This window comes from Aythya ferina (genome assembly GCF_964211825.1).
Source record: "Aythya ferina genome assembly, chromosome: 2".
Lineage (NCBI taxonomy): Eukaryota > Metazoa > Chordata > Aves > Anseriformes > Anatidae > Aythya > Aythya ferina.
In genome coordinates this window covers 49,490,484-49,506,530 of record NC_140297.1, presented here as the reverse complement: position 1 = coordinate 49,506,530, position 16,047 = coordinate 49,490,484, and the positions used below count along the sequence as shown (strand labels likewise).

General features: G+C 41.6%; 1 protein-coding gene across 3 annotated transcripts; it reads left to right on the top strand.

Moving 5' to 3' along the window:
• The first annotated feature begins 1,270 nt into the window (after positions 1 to 1,270).
• NRSN1 (neurensin 1) lies at positions 1,271 to 8,466 on the top strand. 3 transcript variants are annotated; one of them, XM_084510770.1, is made up of 3 exons: positions 1,271 to 1,412; positions 5,767 to 5,964; positions 6,909 to 8,466. In XM_084510770.1, exons 2-3 carry the CDS (start codon positions 5,776 to 5,778, stop codon positions 7,305 to 7,307), a joined length of 588 nt encoding a protein of 195 aa, XP_084366896.1. In that variant the 5' UTR covers positions 1,271 to 1,412; positions 5,767 to 5,775; the 3' UTR covers positions 7,308 to 8,466. The 3 variants fall into 3 exon arrangements, with proteins under 3 accessions (XP_084366896.1, XP_084366894.1, XP_084366895.1); XM_084510768.1 differs by lacking the exon at positions 1,271 to 1,412 and adding an exon at positions 3,287 to 3,409 and having other exon boundaries at positions 5,771 to 5,964; XM_084510769.1 differs by lacking the exon at positions 1,271 to 1,412 and adding an exon at positions 3,298 to 3,531.
• Positions 8,467 to 16,047: the final 7,581 nt, after the last annotated feature.

Sequence of the window (16,047 nt, the reverse complement as noted above, 5' to 3'; positions counted from 1 at the left end):
GGTGAATCTTAAAGGTTGTTAGTTTGGAGTTAACGGCTCATTTTTAGCTTTACTGCAAATGTTCTTATTGCTACAATGCTAATTTGTCATAGTTTGCTGAGCATATTCCTTCTGTGTAAGAAAACAAAAATGTACCAGTTAACACATGTATTTCATCTTGTAATTATCTCCCTTGTCACTATGTAAATAATCAAAAGCTATGTTTGTAAGTAGAGGACAGCTCGTGTCGATTAATTACATTTTCTATAGAATACATCCCCTTGATTTGGCTTAAAGCAGCATTCAATCCTAACAGTGATACTACCTGTAAAAACAGGTGTTAGCTGTCCTTACAGTACAAATAAACAGAAAATCTGTTCTGCTATTCTGTCCTGTTACTTGTTCATTTATGGCTTCACTGTATTTTCTGGATTTTTTTCACAAATAATTGTTAGTTTATTGCCTTGTTAATTGCCTTGGGCTAGGGCATGCTAATACTACTCACTGATTACGATACTGCTCTGGAAGTAGCTGTGCTCAGGTTAGGAAAACCACGTTTGTCATTGCTCATGAACTGAAAAGGGCACGTCAGCTTTGGAAGAAGAGGATGGAACCCACATAAATGAGCATTTTTTCCTCTGAATGTACTCCCTTACTTCCACTTTTCATAGCCATTCTTAAGATTCCTAGTTTGCAATTGTTCAACATTGTTTTTTTGTTTGTTTTTGTCATCAAAAGCAGTTTGTTTTAAAGGAGCTTGGACATTGTTATTAATTAAACTACCATTAATTTTATTTTCTTCAGACACCATAGTGATTCAAACATTAAAAATAATAATAGTAAAACAATTATTTTTCCTTCCATTATTACTACCTCATTTTGCTTTAATGCACTTCTGTATTTCCTGCATGCAGTGACACTCTATTTTTTTTTTTTTTGTATGTATTTCAGTGTGGGATATTAAAATGACTCTTTAGCGTTCTTTCCACGTATTTATTTTTATTGTATTTATTTTCCAGGGGAATCGCACGTTGCCTCTGCGGGATACACCTTAGCGTCTCGCCGTGCCTTCCAACTCTTCCCTCGCTCTGTTCCCTATTCCCCCAAACTCCCTGCCTTGCAGCCCCTCCTGCTGACCCCACAACCTCTCGTTATCGGGGCAGACCCAGGACATCCACGTCTTGCCCACCGCCACCCAGCCGAAGGCGCGCAGGGCCCCAAGGGGCTCCGTGCTCAGTGGGCGGCCGCCTTCGGTCCCTTGTCCCTGCGGGCCCAGCCCAGCCGGGTCCGTCCCGGCCGTGGGCGGCGTTGCAGCGCCGAGGCAGGGCGCGGCGGGCGCTGCGCGCTGGGGCCGTGCGGGGCGGCGCCGAGCGGGATGGGGACGGGGCCGGGCCGGGCGAGCCGCAGCTAGCGCCGCCGCGGCGGGAGGACAGGTAAACCCAGCGGGGACGTGGGGCTCCACCGGGCGGGGGGCGCGGAGCGGGGCTGGCCGCGGGGGGCACCGAGAGCCCCGCCGAGCCTTTCCTCCGAGCCCGCGGCCGGCCGGGGTCCCTCAGCGAGCGGCCCCGAGGGCCGGGGCTGTCGTGGGGGGGGGACCGTGCCTGGTGCCACCGGGTGCGCGTTGCGATGCTCGCTCCCCGCAGGGCTCTGCCTCCCCATCAGCGCGGTGAAATTGAGCAGGGAAGGGCATCCGCGGGGCCGTAGGGTGCGACTGCGGAGAGGACAGGAGAGAGGAGAGAGGGGTGTTCTCTCAGGACCCCCCCCCCCCCCCCCCCGGAGCCGGGGTCTGCTCCTGCCCGTCGCCGCGGCAGTTGCGTGGGGTGCAGAAGTGGCATCCCCGAATTTGCTCTGCCCTCCTCGTCCCTTACGGCTTTTAAAATGCAACCAACCCTTCAGTGGGAAGTAATCCGAAGGAGCTGGAAAACGTTATCGGGTAATTTTTCATGGGTCGTGCTTATCTTTTTTACCTGCCTGCTTGCCAGTCCGGTTACATCTCTGTGGATCGGTGGGGAATAGTAAAGCTTAACGTAAACAGGACAGCTTTTGCCATGGAAACAAAAGTTGCTAGGGGATGGGTTGCTGCTACGCAGTGGCGTGCGCTGAAGCCGCGGTCATCTATCCCGCATGTTCCTAGACATCTTGGGTTTAGACACTGAAAATCTTGTAAAGATAAATGACTTCCTGCGGCCTGGGTGCGTGTTCTAGGCTCGTGCTTAATGCAGATTTGAGTAACAGTCAGTCTTTCTTTCCAGCAAGTTTCCCAACATCTCAGCGTTTAGTTTCTCAGCCATGAAGGTGAGACATGCAAATAGACATCAACACGCAAGAGGACATATCTACTGCAGCATTTATTCACCCAGTGTAAATCGATGCAGGCACTAACATTTATGTAAAGCTGCTTTTTCCCACCATGCTCTGAGTGTTTCAGTTCCTCTGCCTCATCAGTACATAGCAAGAACATAATGTTTACACTGCAGCTGAGAAAAGAGACCATCTTAGGCCAAATTACCAGACTGCTTCAGTGAGTCATATAGGGCTGGGAAGCCTTCTCTTTTTTCCTCTCTAAGGGATGAGATTTTTCCAAAAGGTAGGGGATTATGTTCAGACTCTTCCATTTATAATAAGTAAAGAGAATGTGCAGTAGCACTCATATTATGCAGCGCTTGAAAAGGACTAATGATGCCGACTAGATCAAGTTTTTTTTTTTCCATTTTAAAAGGTCATAGTACTTGATGTTGTCACAGCTCTTTCAGACAAAATATCATTTTCTTTTGTCTAGTATTCAACCTCCCAAGCTCTTGTTTATCATTTTGCTCATATGCCTGACCAAAACCACCTATTAGCATTTTAGATTGCTACAGAAAAAGAATCTGTGTAAGATAAGTGATTACAGGGTATGGGGTTCTTGGAGGTAATTCATCATTAGAAACACCAATCCTCCCTACATCTTTCTCAACAGATAAACATACAGACAGTGCAGTGAATTCAAGAAAAATCTATTTGTATAGGTTTCTGTCACATTGCATTGAATCAGCAACTTTAGTTTACTACAGTTACATTAATTTAAGAAAATCCAAATTCATCAATGTTTTCCACCTTCTTTCCAGAATTCTGGAACAAAAAAAATGTTCTAAAATTGTTTCCTGCTGATGCTGGGTCCGGTACTTCCCTACTTTGACCTTGTCAAGTCAATTACATCCAGGAAAAGTGCCTCCCATTCTGCTCATTGTGTGACACTAAATATGCTCACCTGAGTACACTAAATTGGCAACCAGTTGCATGTAATTTAAGGAGGTAGCTCTAGTATGAGAATAAAAAGCAGAGTAAGGGCCTGAAAGCCTGATTCTCTGTGGAGTTTAGTTGACCTCTTTATTTTCTTCTCTTTGTGATATGGGAGATGCAGTACCTGCTTACCGATAACCAAAGGCAGGTTCGGGTATATGGGACTGCTCCTAAGTGATATCAAAATATAGGCTGTGTGTGACAGTTGAGGTGGTTGTGGTAAAATACACTGTGGCTTTGTTGTGATGTGCAATCCTACACTGAGATTAGGTACAGTGCTTTCTCAGTTTGGTTCTAAGTTCAGCACCAGTTTGGGATGATTTTTGACGAATGGCATACCTAACTCCCCTCATTCTTTGAATGGGCATGGATAATGGGTACATGACAACTAAGTGACTTTTTACTGTCTATGAAGTATTTAGGAGTTAACTAGGAGTTCAGAACACTATTCTTCTAGGTTAAGCCACTTCTCGCTTTTATTGAATATCATTTGCTACTTTTCCTTTGAATGGTGAAATTTTCTATGATTTCTCATGGAAACACTCAAAATGTACTTTACTGTCTCTTGTCATCTTGGAGAAATCTACATATAGATGATCTTGCCATGTTCTTCTTTTACCCTGAGGTATTGTCTTTTTTATTTGTAGTGGGTAGACAGAGCTCTCTTCATTGTTTGTCATGTGGAAATTGGCAGCTAGGTAGCTATTGAAGAAATGGTGGCAGTGAAACAAGAGGACTCTTTCATTTCTTTTTGGTCAAGGAATAAATAGAAGGAGAAACTTCCAAGGCAAGCAAAAAGACCACCGTTGTAAAAGAACAAGCAGACTTGAAAACCAGAATAATTTCCAGAGTTTCTCCATAAGGGTGCAGATTATATGCATGTGACAATGTCATGCATAGCCTTGTCACTATTATCTTGTTGCTGTATCAAAAAGAACTATGGATCAAAACTTCAGAGCATTGAAAAAGATGTTTTTTTCAAGCTCTTTTATCAATGTCATCTTTGCCATAACTTCTCTGAGAGCCTTGAAACCTTGCCATGAATCACAGTAGAGAAACTTGCAACCATAAGATGTTGAGATCATGCAATCCTAAACTAAATGCATATTAAATATACAAAGTAAATGAAAGCCAAGATGATTAGCAATTAAGAGGAGACAGTGAAGCCCTCTCTCACTGGGCCAAGAATGCAACCAAATTCTAAAAATTTAGGTCGTCATCATACCAGTGCTGATTTCCAAACCAGCCAAGAGCTCCAGCTGGCTGCCATTACCTGTTGGCACATTCTGGCTTCTGCTGAAATTAAATGCAGCAGTATCTATTTTTTTTCCTTGCATAAACAGATATTTAATATCCAGCAAGATCAAACATTACTGAAGGGCAAAGGGACTGCAAAGCTGTAAAACAGAGGTCCTAGTTGTGATGAACACATCAAACCTTCCTTCCTTCCCTCCCTCCAAGTAAAATTGCAGTGGCTGTGGCAATCAGGTGAACCAGCTGAAGCTGTTTGAAGTTGATAAATTAAGTTGTGACATTCAGATTTGGGTAGGAATTAACAGTTCCCTTTGGACTAAGACTTTTTGAACTCCTTAAAAAGAAGCCATTCAGCTTAAATAATACTGACCTATTGCTCAAGTTTTTGAGGGGCTAGTATTACTTTAATGAATTCACTAGCATCATACCTGTGCAAGTTCAGACCTGCATAGTTAAATACTAATTTTCTAAGTTAGGATAACTTCAGTGAAGTGGAAAAAAAAAAAATTGTTAGCTGTTTCCATAGCAGGCAAAATTCTTATTTCATTAAAGTCAGCGGGAGCTTGGGTATTGAATTCTCCAAGGGAGCAGTAATTTGCAACAAATTCAGTATTTGCATTTCATTCTTAGGTGAGCACATCAATGCTGTTGTACCATTCCATCTTTTTCATTTTTAACTATCTGTATTTAAGTGCAGGATACAGAGAGTTTCAATCTGGTTAGGACTTACTTTGCCTGCATTTCTTATGGCTAGGAATGTTACATCAGCACACAGCCTTAAAGTTCAAAAGGTCAGGTAAAAATGGATTTTAAAAAAAAAAAAAAAAAAAAAAAAACAGAAAAACAACCAACTCATCCAGCAATTTGGAAGTTTGTAAGGTTGCAAATGCTAGTGAACTGATAGAACTAGAGTCAGCCTCAGAAGCAATTTGAGCCCTAGAGGGATGATGGCTTTTGTTACCTGTCATCTTCTGCTTTTTTCAATCTCCACGGAAACCCAGTAGCACACTAGTGTGAAGGATGGGGACCAGGCACCCTACATATGGGAGGGAGTGTTCATGCAGCATCTTTAGGCTGTGCTGCACCAAAATGCTCAGTGCCCTGGGTTTGCTTCAGCTGAGTCATTGCACACATTACCAGGCTCATTACCAAGGCTGTTTTTCTTCGTGTCACCTGGAGCGTGTGTAGCTAGCTTTCATCTCCTGCCACGTTAATAATTAGATCTACTTTGCATGAAACCTCTCGTTGCAGGTAGGAAGGATGAGCTCCTATGCTGACATCTGCGGGACCAAGCACACGCAGGGCAGCACTGAAGGAGGTTACCAACGCTATGGAGTTCGGTCCTACCTGCATCAGTTTTATGAGGACTGCACAGCTTCAATATGGGAGTATGAGGATGATTTTCAGATCCAGAGATCGCCTAGCAGGTGGAGCTCTACGTTCTGGAAGGTACTACCCATTGCTGGGTGCTGGAGAGAGAAACTCCTATGTTGAGATACTCATGTGTAACTAACGATCTTAGGGATTCAGTTGTTCAGGTTTCACTGAGATGGCTGAGTAACCATCTGTCTTAACACAAAAGTGTATGGGTTTTGTTTGTTAGTTTTTATTTTTTTTAAACCAAGATACATCAGCTTCCAGGGGACTTCTGGGGTTTTTGAATCCTCTAGCTTCTCTGTCACAGGGAGCCACATCACTGAAACCTCAAAGTCTTGTTATGGGCAGGGTTTTCCAAATTCAAGAGCTTAATAGTCCTGTAAGATAATTACAAATGGCAATGGCAGGTTAACAGTGGAACCATGTGAGCTGGAGATTAAGAGCAACAGTAAGATCTCCATTAAGATCAGGGAACTTCAGAGAGTCTGAGAATACCAGAGGTTGGAAGGGGGCTGTGGAGGTCATCTAATCCAAACCTTCTGCTCTGATGGTAGCCCATCCTGTGTGAATCAAACTTTGCACTAATGGGAATTGTGCTAGGAATATTCTGTGAATTCTTCATGGCAAGTTGTGGATATGACACAGACCACCATTGGGGACTGAAGAGTTGGTGCTAAGCACCACCTAAAGCTAAAAAAATAATCGGTCACACAGTACTGGGGTTAAACTGTGATCCTTTCTGTGACAGGCCCTTTGGACATGAGGTGCTATGTAGAAGTATAGATATATATTCTGGTGTTTCCAGAAATGTCAATATTGAATTATATGAGTTGTTAAAAGGTAGTTCTTCTCTATATTCTAGTTCCAGTAGAGCCACCCAAAAGGAAAACATTGGCCGTTGGTTACAACAAAAAATGCATCTGCAAGGCACTGTAAAAGATAAATGTTCTCTAGAACTGCTTACTAACAGTAAACTAGAAGGCCATATTCATTGTTTAATTTTCTTTGTCTTCCAGGTCGGACTCATCTCCGGGACGGCTTTTATGCTGATAGGTTTAACGGTTCTTGTAGTGGGTTTTCTCGTGCCACCGAAAATTGAAGCTCTTGGGAAAGATGATTTTGTTGTGGTGGATACTCGTGCCATTCAGTTTAATGGGTCCCTTGATATATGCAAGCTGGCGGGAGCAATCTTGTTTTGCATTGGAGGGACCGCCATGTCAGCATGTCTGTTGATGTCTGCTTTTGCTAAAAGTTACTCCAAAGAAGAAAAGTACCTCCAGCAAAGATTTAAAGAGAGAATAGCAGATGTAAAAGCCCATGCAACCCCAGTCACAAAAGCGCCAGCACCAGGAGAATCAAAGATACCTGTCACTTTGTCCAAAGTTCAAAATGTCCAACCTTTACCTGAAACCTGACCCTTTGGTTTTGTTTCTCACTTGTAGATCACTTTAATGGAAAATATCAGCTGTTGTTGGCATACGTGCTAGTCAATTACAACATCAAGTGCTCTGCTATACAAATTCACAGCTGATTGGGAAGCTGTTCCAGTGCAAATTTAGGATTCGGAGAAGTGAAATTATGTGATTAGACCTGTGACCAATATATGCAGTGTATTCAAACATTTTAATCTGTGTTGAACCAGTAAGTCCTTGCAACAATGATTAGGTGTCTAGCTTACCAGATTGCATCCCTAGAAAATACAAGGTGCATTTATGACAGCTGTACCAGGAATACCTTACATTGCACTGTTTAAAGTTTAGATGAGTTGGTGTTTTGTTTTTTCTGTCTTTAAAATACTCTTTACTCTGCCTGGTTCTGCTGTCCAGGGAGCCAAGGTTCTGCCCTTGTAATGTGCACTTGTCCTCCTATCACATGCTATGGTCCTCATCGAAGTAATAATGCACAAGTAAAACATCCATGACAGTGGAATGTCCTTAATTTGATCTTGGCACACTTCGCTTCCCAGTAAGGTTACTTTCTGGGAAAGGCAAATTATACTTGTTCCAGAGTTACAGCTAGCTGTGCAGAACTGCCACTTAATCATTGTCATAGTAATAAAAAAAAAATATTAAAAAAAAAAGATAAGGAATTCATATGAAAGGAGGAACATCATACTTGTCTATCTTTGGTTTGAAATTGTTTCTACTGTTATGTTGTGTTATGTTTGAAACACATACAGATCGTTTCAGTTTTGGCTGGGTATGGATTACTAGGTGCGGTTTGACATGCCCAGGCCCCATTTTCTGTCAGTACGTTAATGCCATGTTAGATGACTTTAACATACTTATCTAAAGACATTTTGAAATGCTGTTTATATTTTTATAGATGATAGAAAAAGTTATGCTTACCAGATACATTTGTGTAAATGCTTTCCTGAAGACTAATACTTTCATTGAAGACCCTTGATTATTTTCTCACCTGGGGCAATTATTTCACTGTCTTAATCTATGGATTTAAATTAAACTGTTTAAAGGAGGATGTGACATTTGTATTCTCTGACAATATGTGCCACCTTATAGTTCTGTCTATTTTTTGAATGGATTGAATAAAATTCTAGGCGTGAGCCAATCATGACATTTGTGAAAAATCTCTTTCTAGTCAGACAGGTTTCTCTATGAATCTAATATTTCACGTGGAAAGGAGAAATTGGTGGTCAAAACTCAAATGCAGTCTGCATTTCAGCTTTCTTACATGAGGAAATCACTTTGGTGCTGGATCAAAAATTTCCGGCGTGGTAGTGCCAGGTATGTTGTAACAGCTATGCTCCCGTCCTTGATGATAAAACATGTCATGTTCCATTACTCAGTTCAGACTTCCATGACATAAATAAACCTGAATACATGTGTAGGGAAGTTTCAGCTGAATCTGTAGTAATTACGATGGCTGACAATGGCATCAGAAGTAATTTTTTCTTCTGAAAGAAGTGAAAACTGCCTATCTAAGGAATGCAAGTGCAGTCTCCAAGTGTTAACACTAAAGAGATGTCCAACTAAGAGCTTGTCACAAGCACCTAACTACATAGAATGAAATGAAGTTGGTTTTGGCGCTGCTTACACCCATATATTACAAGTGCAAAAGCACATTGGACCCAATGCTTAAATATAAGATTGTAATCTCAGGGTAGAAGCAGATGAAAATAGTGCTAAAGAGGAAGAGAGTGATAAGACGAGGAGCTGTGTATTATTTTAAAGGAAAGCCAGCAAGAATTTCATTATCAGGAATGAGCAGTAGTGATTACTTACGAGTCGTATATGGAAAAGAGCCATTGCCACTGCTGTTTGTTAGTTACTTCAGGTGGAGAGAGTCCTTATCAGTTTCTTTTCAAGCTGGGAAGGATTTTGTTTACTACTACTTACTTTCACTGCTGTTGGGTTATCAGTATGTGGGCAGCAGAGAGTCAAGCTGTCCTGACCTTTTCAATGCAGTTTTTAATTAAAAATTGTGCATGGAGGAGATGTGACATTTTAAGTTTCACAGTGAAGTTCACTGAAGGAGATTGGAATGATAGCTCCCGTAGCTATTACTGAGTGCATCTTTCCATGCACATTTTGTTAATGCTGTACTGAAAGTTGTACTGAAAATCCATTTGGAAAAGAAAGCCCAGGTTGGGCTTGTTTACCCAAAGTACCTATATGGGAATACGGTTCTCCTTTAAACAGACTCCATGCATAAATATCATACAAGTGTTGTTAATTTTTTGTACATAGGACAGATGACCTGACAGTGCATGGAGCTGAAACAGCCAACAGGCATTTGGTCCCACAGTGCATCACTTCTGCAGAACTGAACATCTTTGACATTGTGAGAAAGGATGAGTCATGCACGGCATTACTCAGGTGTTAAGGAAAAGAAAAAGCCTCAAGGATCTTACCGAAGCTTGCTGGGATAGGAAATGTGTCAGGGATTTAGCAGCAGCAAAGCTGCTGACACTGTAACAGCTAATGGTGCCGCACACACTTCATCTTGTTAAACCCTTGTTTCAGTTGATTAGAGATTTTCCAGCAGATTTTTTGACACCTCTGAAGGCTGAAATCCTTCACAACAGAGTTTCTGATCCACACAGGGTTTTTCTGGAAATGCTGAGCATAAAATTATTTTGTTTATATTAATAAGTCATACACCAGAAAGTTTAAGGCACATTAGAAACGTTTTTGAGATTTGATTCCTTGTAATGTTTTAGCACCTTCAGCCTTTGGTGCAGGAACTGAAATGTCGGCAAAAGAGCAGTGGTGATGTGCTTTCTGCTGTTACCACAGAAAATGCTGGTGATACTTCCTCCAGGTGGGGAGCAATGAAGGGCAGCCCAGCTCTCTGGGAACTTCCCAGTGAGGCTAAGGACAGTCTGTCCTTGCTCATATCTTTTCCCTGCCATATATATTTTCCCTTTTCCCATGTCCACTGAATCATCACTCCACTCCAGGACTGCCTAGGACTTCACCTCCTGACATTGGTTGCCATCACCTTTCCAAAGGACATATTACTGGATTAACTAGTGCAAATAAATCATGTCTTGAACAGCGGAGACCTTTTTTTCCCCACCTACTGACCTCCTGATAAACAGGTTTCTGTCAGTTTCTTCATGCTTATTTCTTGCCCTTCTAGCCTTATTTGGCTTAAAATTATAATGAAACCCCTTTTAGCCCAACACCATTTTCTTTGCAATTGTGGCAAAAAAAATAAATTGCATTTTTCAGTCTGACTGGTAATCAGTGACTTGATTAATACATGCTCTCCTGATCATTAGGTCTGCATCCTCTACCACACTGTGCAAAAGCTCCTCTTCACATCTGTTCTTTCCTCCCCGCTCCGGGCTGCCTTGACCCCTCTGTTTTCCATTTGTTCCCAATGCACAGTGAATCACAAGTTAAGGCAGAGAAGCAGAAGTGTTCTCTCCTCCTGAGCTGCCTATAAGCACATTTAATTCTCCAGTTTCTGCTACAGCCTCTGCCTGCCATTTCCAAGTATGAGGTTTGCAATTATGCACAAGTGCAAGCAAACAGCTCTTCATGAGAGCAGCAGCAGCAGCAGCATCCTGACCAGCAGCCAGAGGAGAATGAGGCTTGACAGGGAGCGAGCAGCACACAGAGCCTTCACTCTGGGGAAGGCTGCTCAGCCCCCCAGGGATCTGAAAGCCCTCGGAGACAGCAAAAGACTGCAAGAGCCAAAGTTGGATGCACTTTGCCCGTAGCCTTCTATCAAAGGGCTAAAATAAAGGAATTAGCACTTGAGCTCAATCAGCACCGACTGGCGATCCTGCCATTGCATGGCAGGCTGCTCTCTAAGCTCACACACTGCCCAACAGGGTTAGCAAGACAACACGATGCTCCTTGAATGGCCTCTGGAGGCACAGCCTTGCCCCCTCCTCATCCCACCACTCTCACTGCTCTCTTAGTGGTGTTTTTAGTGGCGTTTTTAGGGAGCATTAAACTGCTCCAGCTGGTTGGGGTTAATGTCCACACATCATTATAGAAGTGATGTTTGGGTTTTGCCAGGTCATCCCCACAGCATAGTATGCCCCCAGGGAGCATCACCACATATGAGGAGACCCATGTAGGATCCTCCTGTTTTCAGTATTTAGAGACTCTTTGTGCTCCTTATGGAGCCTTCTGATGCCTGGGCAAACAATCCGCCCACACCCTCATTTTCCTCAGCTCTTATCTGGACACAAGGCAGACCACACAGCATGTGTTTCCTGTATTAGTTCACTTGATGTACATTAAGCAGGACAAAGCTCAGTTTTGCTCTCAGATTATTTACAGAGGGACTGTTATGAAAATAATCTCTGCATATTAACAATAAGTCAGGCAAACATTTCTCATGGCCATGCAAACAGAAAAAAACAGCAAGCAAGCAACTGGCTTTATTGTTTTGTCTAATCATTTGCAGCTGGTCTTCGAAGGCCTACTTTTTCCATTATTTACCATTTATGGGTTTTTGCAAATAAAGATGGAAGATCATTTTTAAACACTCCTAATAAGCCAGTCAATTTAATGGTACACCAGATATGCTGCTCCAGTAATAACTTGCAACTTTAGGCTGATGTCTAGCTAAAGACAGCCTCCAGTCTAAGGTTATGAGGATTAGATGGAGCGAACCCTTTCTGGAGCATCATTATTTCTCTATGCCTGCTTTCATAACGACTTCAGCACCTGCTGTCCTTTCTCTCCTTGCCTTCTTCAGCAGCCTCATGCCCTGACATTTATTTCCTAAGCCCTGCATCTATTTACAGCCACAGTGGCAGGGCTGTGGAAGAGCTGTCCTTGAGGATGAAATCCCCAGCCAAAAGCACTTAAGAGGTTTCGCTAAACTTACTTCCTTGTCCTGGGATAAGCCACATGGTCAGCAGACTTTTAACAATGAACCCTTTGGTCACCTTGAACAAGGCCTTATGTTTCATGAAAAGAGAAATAGCCTTCACTCATTTCCCCTTCTATGGATAGGGACTACTTCTATCCAATGGGCACAAATCCTAGACCTCGGCTAACCAAGTTAATTCCTGTTTCTTGCTAACTCTAAGGGAGCAACATGAGAATGGCAGAGGAAAGTGCAAAGCTCATTTTTTTCCTAGGACACTCACTTTGCACCAACAATCTCTAACCCGCAAATAATGTAGAGCACAGGCACTATTTTTAGAAAGATGATTTCTCACAGCCAAAGTGGAAGAAACAAATGCAGCAGAGAAACAGAGGGATGGTGTATGGTAATGAAACGATGACCCATGGCAGGAGAGGAAACAAAGCTAACTTCTTCACAAGGATACCAGCCTGGGTATCTGGAGCACATTACAACTGCTCATCTCTAACACCAACATTTCATCACTGGGGCAGAGGAAATTTAAATCAGACCTCAAGTGAAATCAGCAGTCCTTCCCAGCTGAGACAGGCAGAAAAATCTGCATATCAGTGAGTGCTGAGGACTGAGTATATTTTCTTTCCTCAAGAGCAGGAGAAAAAAGCAACAGCACGTGAAAGCGTAGAAGAGATGGGACCCATCTCCTAGGTGTCCCAGAGAGTCCCGCCAGGATTATCTCTGGCTGAGCAGCAGCAGCTCCCCTCCAGCCAGCTCAGCTGCAACTGTGCAAGAGGGAATCTCAGTCCCTCTGATCAATTCACCTGGGATGGGAAGGTGAACCAAGATGAGGATGAGGGCTCAGATGGCCACTACTACTCCACAACATATACAGCTACTGCTTCATCCCTGGAAGGGAGAGAAATAAGGCTGACTGTGACTCGCTGTGACAAAGCGAGTGGTCATGGCTGAGCTGCCAACGTCAAACTTGCCCCCATACTCCTGATAGCCACGTTTGTCTCATCAAAATTTTATCTGGTAAGCAGCTGGGCCAGCTACCAGTATGCACCAGGCATAGTCACAGTGTGGGTGAGTCTTGCTCAGCTACAGGAGAAAGGGGAAGGTTGGGAACAGTCATGAGGTCTTAATGACTAATTTCTGTAAGAATAACCTCTTAAATAAAATCCTTTAAAATTATGCCTTTTTTTTTTCCCCCCGACATCTTGACAGGATCTATCCTACTAGATAATGCATTGGATTTGGAGTCAGAGCAATGCTTTTTCATTCTGCAGAGTTAAACAGTTTTTGAAGGACAGAGAAACTCAGATGTTTTCATATTTGAAAGCTGAACTGTTTTTTCTAGTTTTTGATATAGACAGGATGAGAAAGAAGAGAGAAGTGGCCCCAAGGTTGCAAGATTTGAAAGCAATGCAGTGAGTCTTAAGAAATATAGCTTCCCTTTTAATTTTCTTACAAAACCTTTTGTTCAAAGCCTCAACACACTCTCCCACTATTGGGAGAATGTTATTGTACTCTGAATGGTGAAGCTTGATGTGCTTTTGATTTAGGGCCACAATTCAGGTGAGGGGCTGATGAGGGGGATCCTTATGTGAGAGCACTGATTTGATCTGTGATACCTGCGTTAATTCTTTATCTCTTTATGCACACAGCCTCCCTGATGACACTCCTCACTCAGGTACATTCTCCACAGCTGTGACACCTGGAGGTCACTCCACTGACTTCAGAAACATTCAGGTTCATGGTGCTAGGCTCCACCTCTATATTTGACACCTTCCCTAGCTGCCACAATCAAGTATCCAGAAGTCAGTTTCTAGTTTTCTTTTCACACTTCTTTTTTCAGTAGATCTCATGTACCCAGGCTGAAGGAGAAAACCCCAAACCAAAAGTATCACTACAAAGAAAAACACAACTCTTTATAGTTATGTGCTTTCTGTTAATAAGTGCATTCTTCAATTTTACAGCACAGGTTTTAATTTACACACAACCTTTGCAAGCTATACTTTATTTCATGCTTGTTCAAATTTGAAAAAAAAAAAAAAAAATCTGACTTTATGGCAAAGGGGCCACATTTTTAAGTGGATCTCACCTGGACTTTGTTCTTCAACATCATCAAATTTTAGGCTAATTCTTAAGCTGCTTGCTGAACCAGACAGTCCATTACAGGTGACTCAACTGGGATCTCAGGTATTTCATACTATCCTCTGGAGGGCAATTTTTCTCCAGTCACAAACTGGACAGCCTAGAGAAACTGAGCTAGTGTACTAGTATAACCAGAGGATGACTGTGTTTAGGTGGGTTTATTATCTGGCTGGTGCTTTCTGCACACTTGGAAATCTGGAACAGAGCAGAGCCACTCTCATGGAAATCACTTGTGCCAGGAATTGGGTGTTCAGGAGGGGAATTTAGCCTTTTTTAATTACTTTCTTATATTTATGTTTTGTTTTTGGAGCCTGGAAAATATCTGTAGGTGACTGCAAAGAAAACATGAACATTTTGAAAGCATTCATAGTAACTGCACAGGTTGCTGGATGTCTGCCTACTGTTCAAAAGTATCCCATTGCTTAAAACAGAAGTTATCTATGCAGTAGCCTAGTACTAAAGAATTTTGAATGTCTTTGTGTTGCATTCTGTAGTAAAGATTTCTATTTTCTTCCTTGAATTTTCCAGCTCCTTTCCAATTCCTCATGACTCGCCTAGCTCCCAGGGAGTTTTAGGCTGCTATTTCCATTTTACTTCAGGGTGTCAAGTATTCTGAAACCTGTCTCAGCAAAGAACCAATGTACACACATAATGTTAAAAAATATCACCCTTTAATAAAGGTTGCTAGATCTACTGATATCTTTCTTGTATAAGTATAGGAAATTTCAGCTACAATCAATAGTATTTTTCCCCACTGCTAGGTTATTGTATATGCAAATTGTTTGTGTCTGCAGTATACGCAAGCACACAAAAATGCACTCAGTTACCATGTTCATACACACTCCTTTAAGTTAATGAATGCAAATATGTGCATACAGAATAATCCAAATACATTGGATGGCTTCAATGTCTATTGCCATGTCTAAAGCAATTTGTTTAATTAAAATTTAGATTGAAGACTATCAGCCACCCAAAACAATGTCCTTGAGTTGCATCTCGTTAAATCATTTTGATTGTTACCATTTAAATATTCTTCTTCAATATACTTCATTTTGTACTTACATTTATTATCTAATACTTACTTTAATGTACCTTTGAGATAATCCATCAAAATACCCAAGAAACGCTCATTTTTTCAGGATTTTCAAATAACCCAAATAGTTGCATTTATTATTTTTTTTCTTTGTTGTGCAGATTTATTTAGCTTTACTTTAGATGAGGCTGAGGGAGGAACACATTTTCCTCATTTTCACCCATTTCTTTCCAGAAATTAACTTTATTTTGGCTCTGACATGTTAGAGCACTGAAGCATTAAATAAAATGTAATGAAAACTGCAGCCTTATGGGATTTAAGTGTATGCTTTAGTGCTTTGCTGAAAATTAGGAATTAGTTCTTAGATTTGTAGACTATATAATACCCAAATCGTCAGCATATTTTCTTTCACAGTTGCAATACCATAACTAACAAATTTTATTTATTTATTTATTTATTGAAGTTCTAGGTATGGAAGTATCCTAACAGCTAAAAATATCACCAGGTCTTGGTGATAATATCCCTCATCAACACATAGACTTAATGGCAAACTGGCCTCGATATGAAACAAAAACAGGAGTGTCTGTATGCTAGTTCTTTTTAATAGCAAATTATTTTTAAAAATAACATCAAAATGAGAAAACTATTCTTTAAAAAAAAAAAAAAAACTCAGA

Coding starts and splice junctions, on each gene's coding strand:
- NRSN1 (XM_084510770.1), top strand. CDS start 5,776: ATGAGCTCCTATGCTGACATCTGCGGGACCAAGCACACGCAGGGCAGC. Junction 5,965..6,908: donor GGAGCTCTACGTTCTGGAAG/GTACTACCCATT, acceptor TTTGTCTTCCAG/GTCGGACTCATCTCCGGGAC.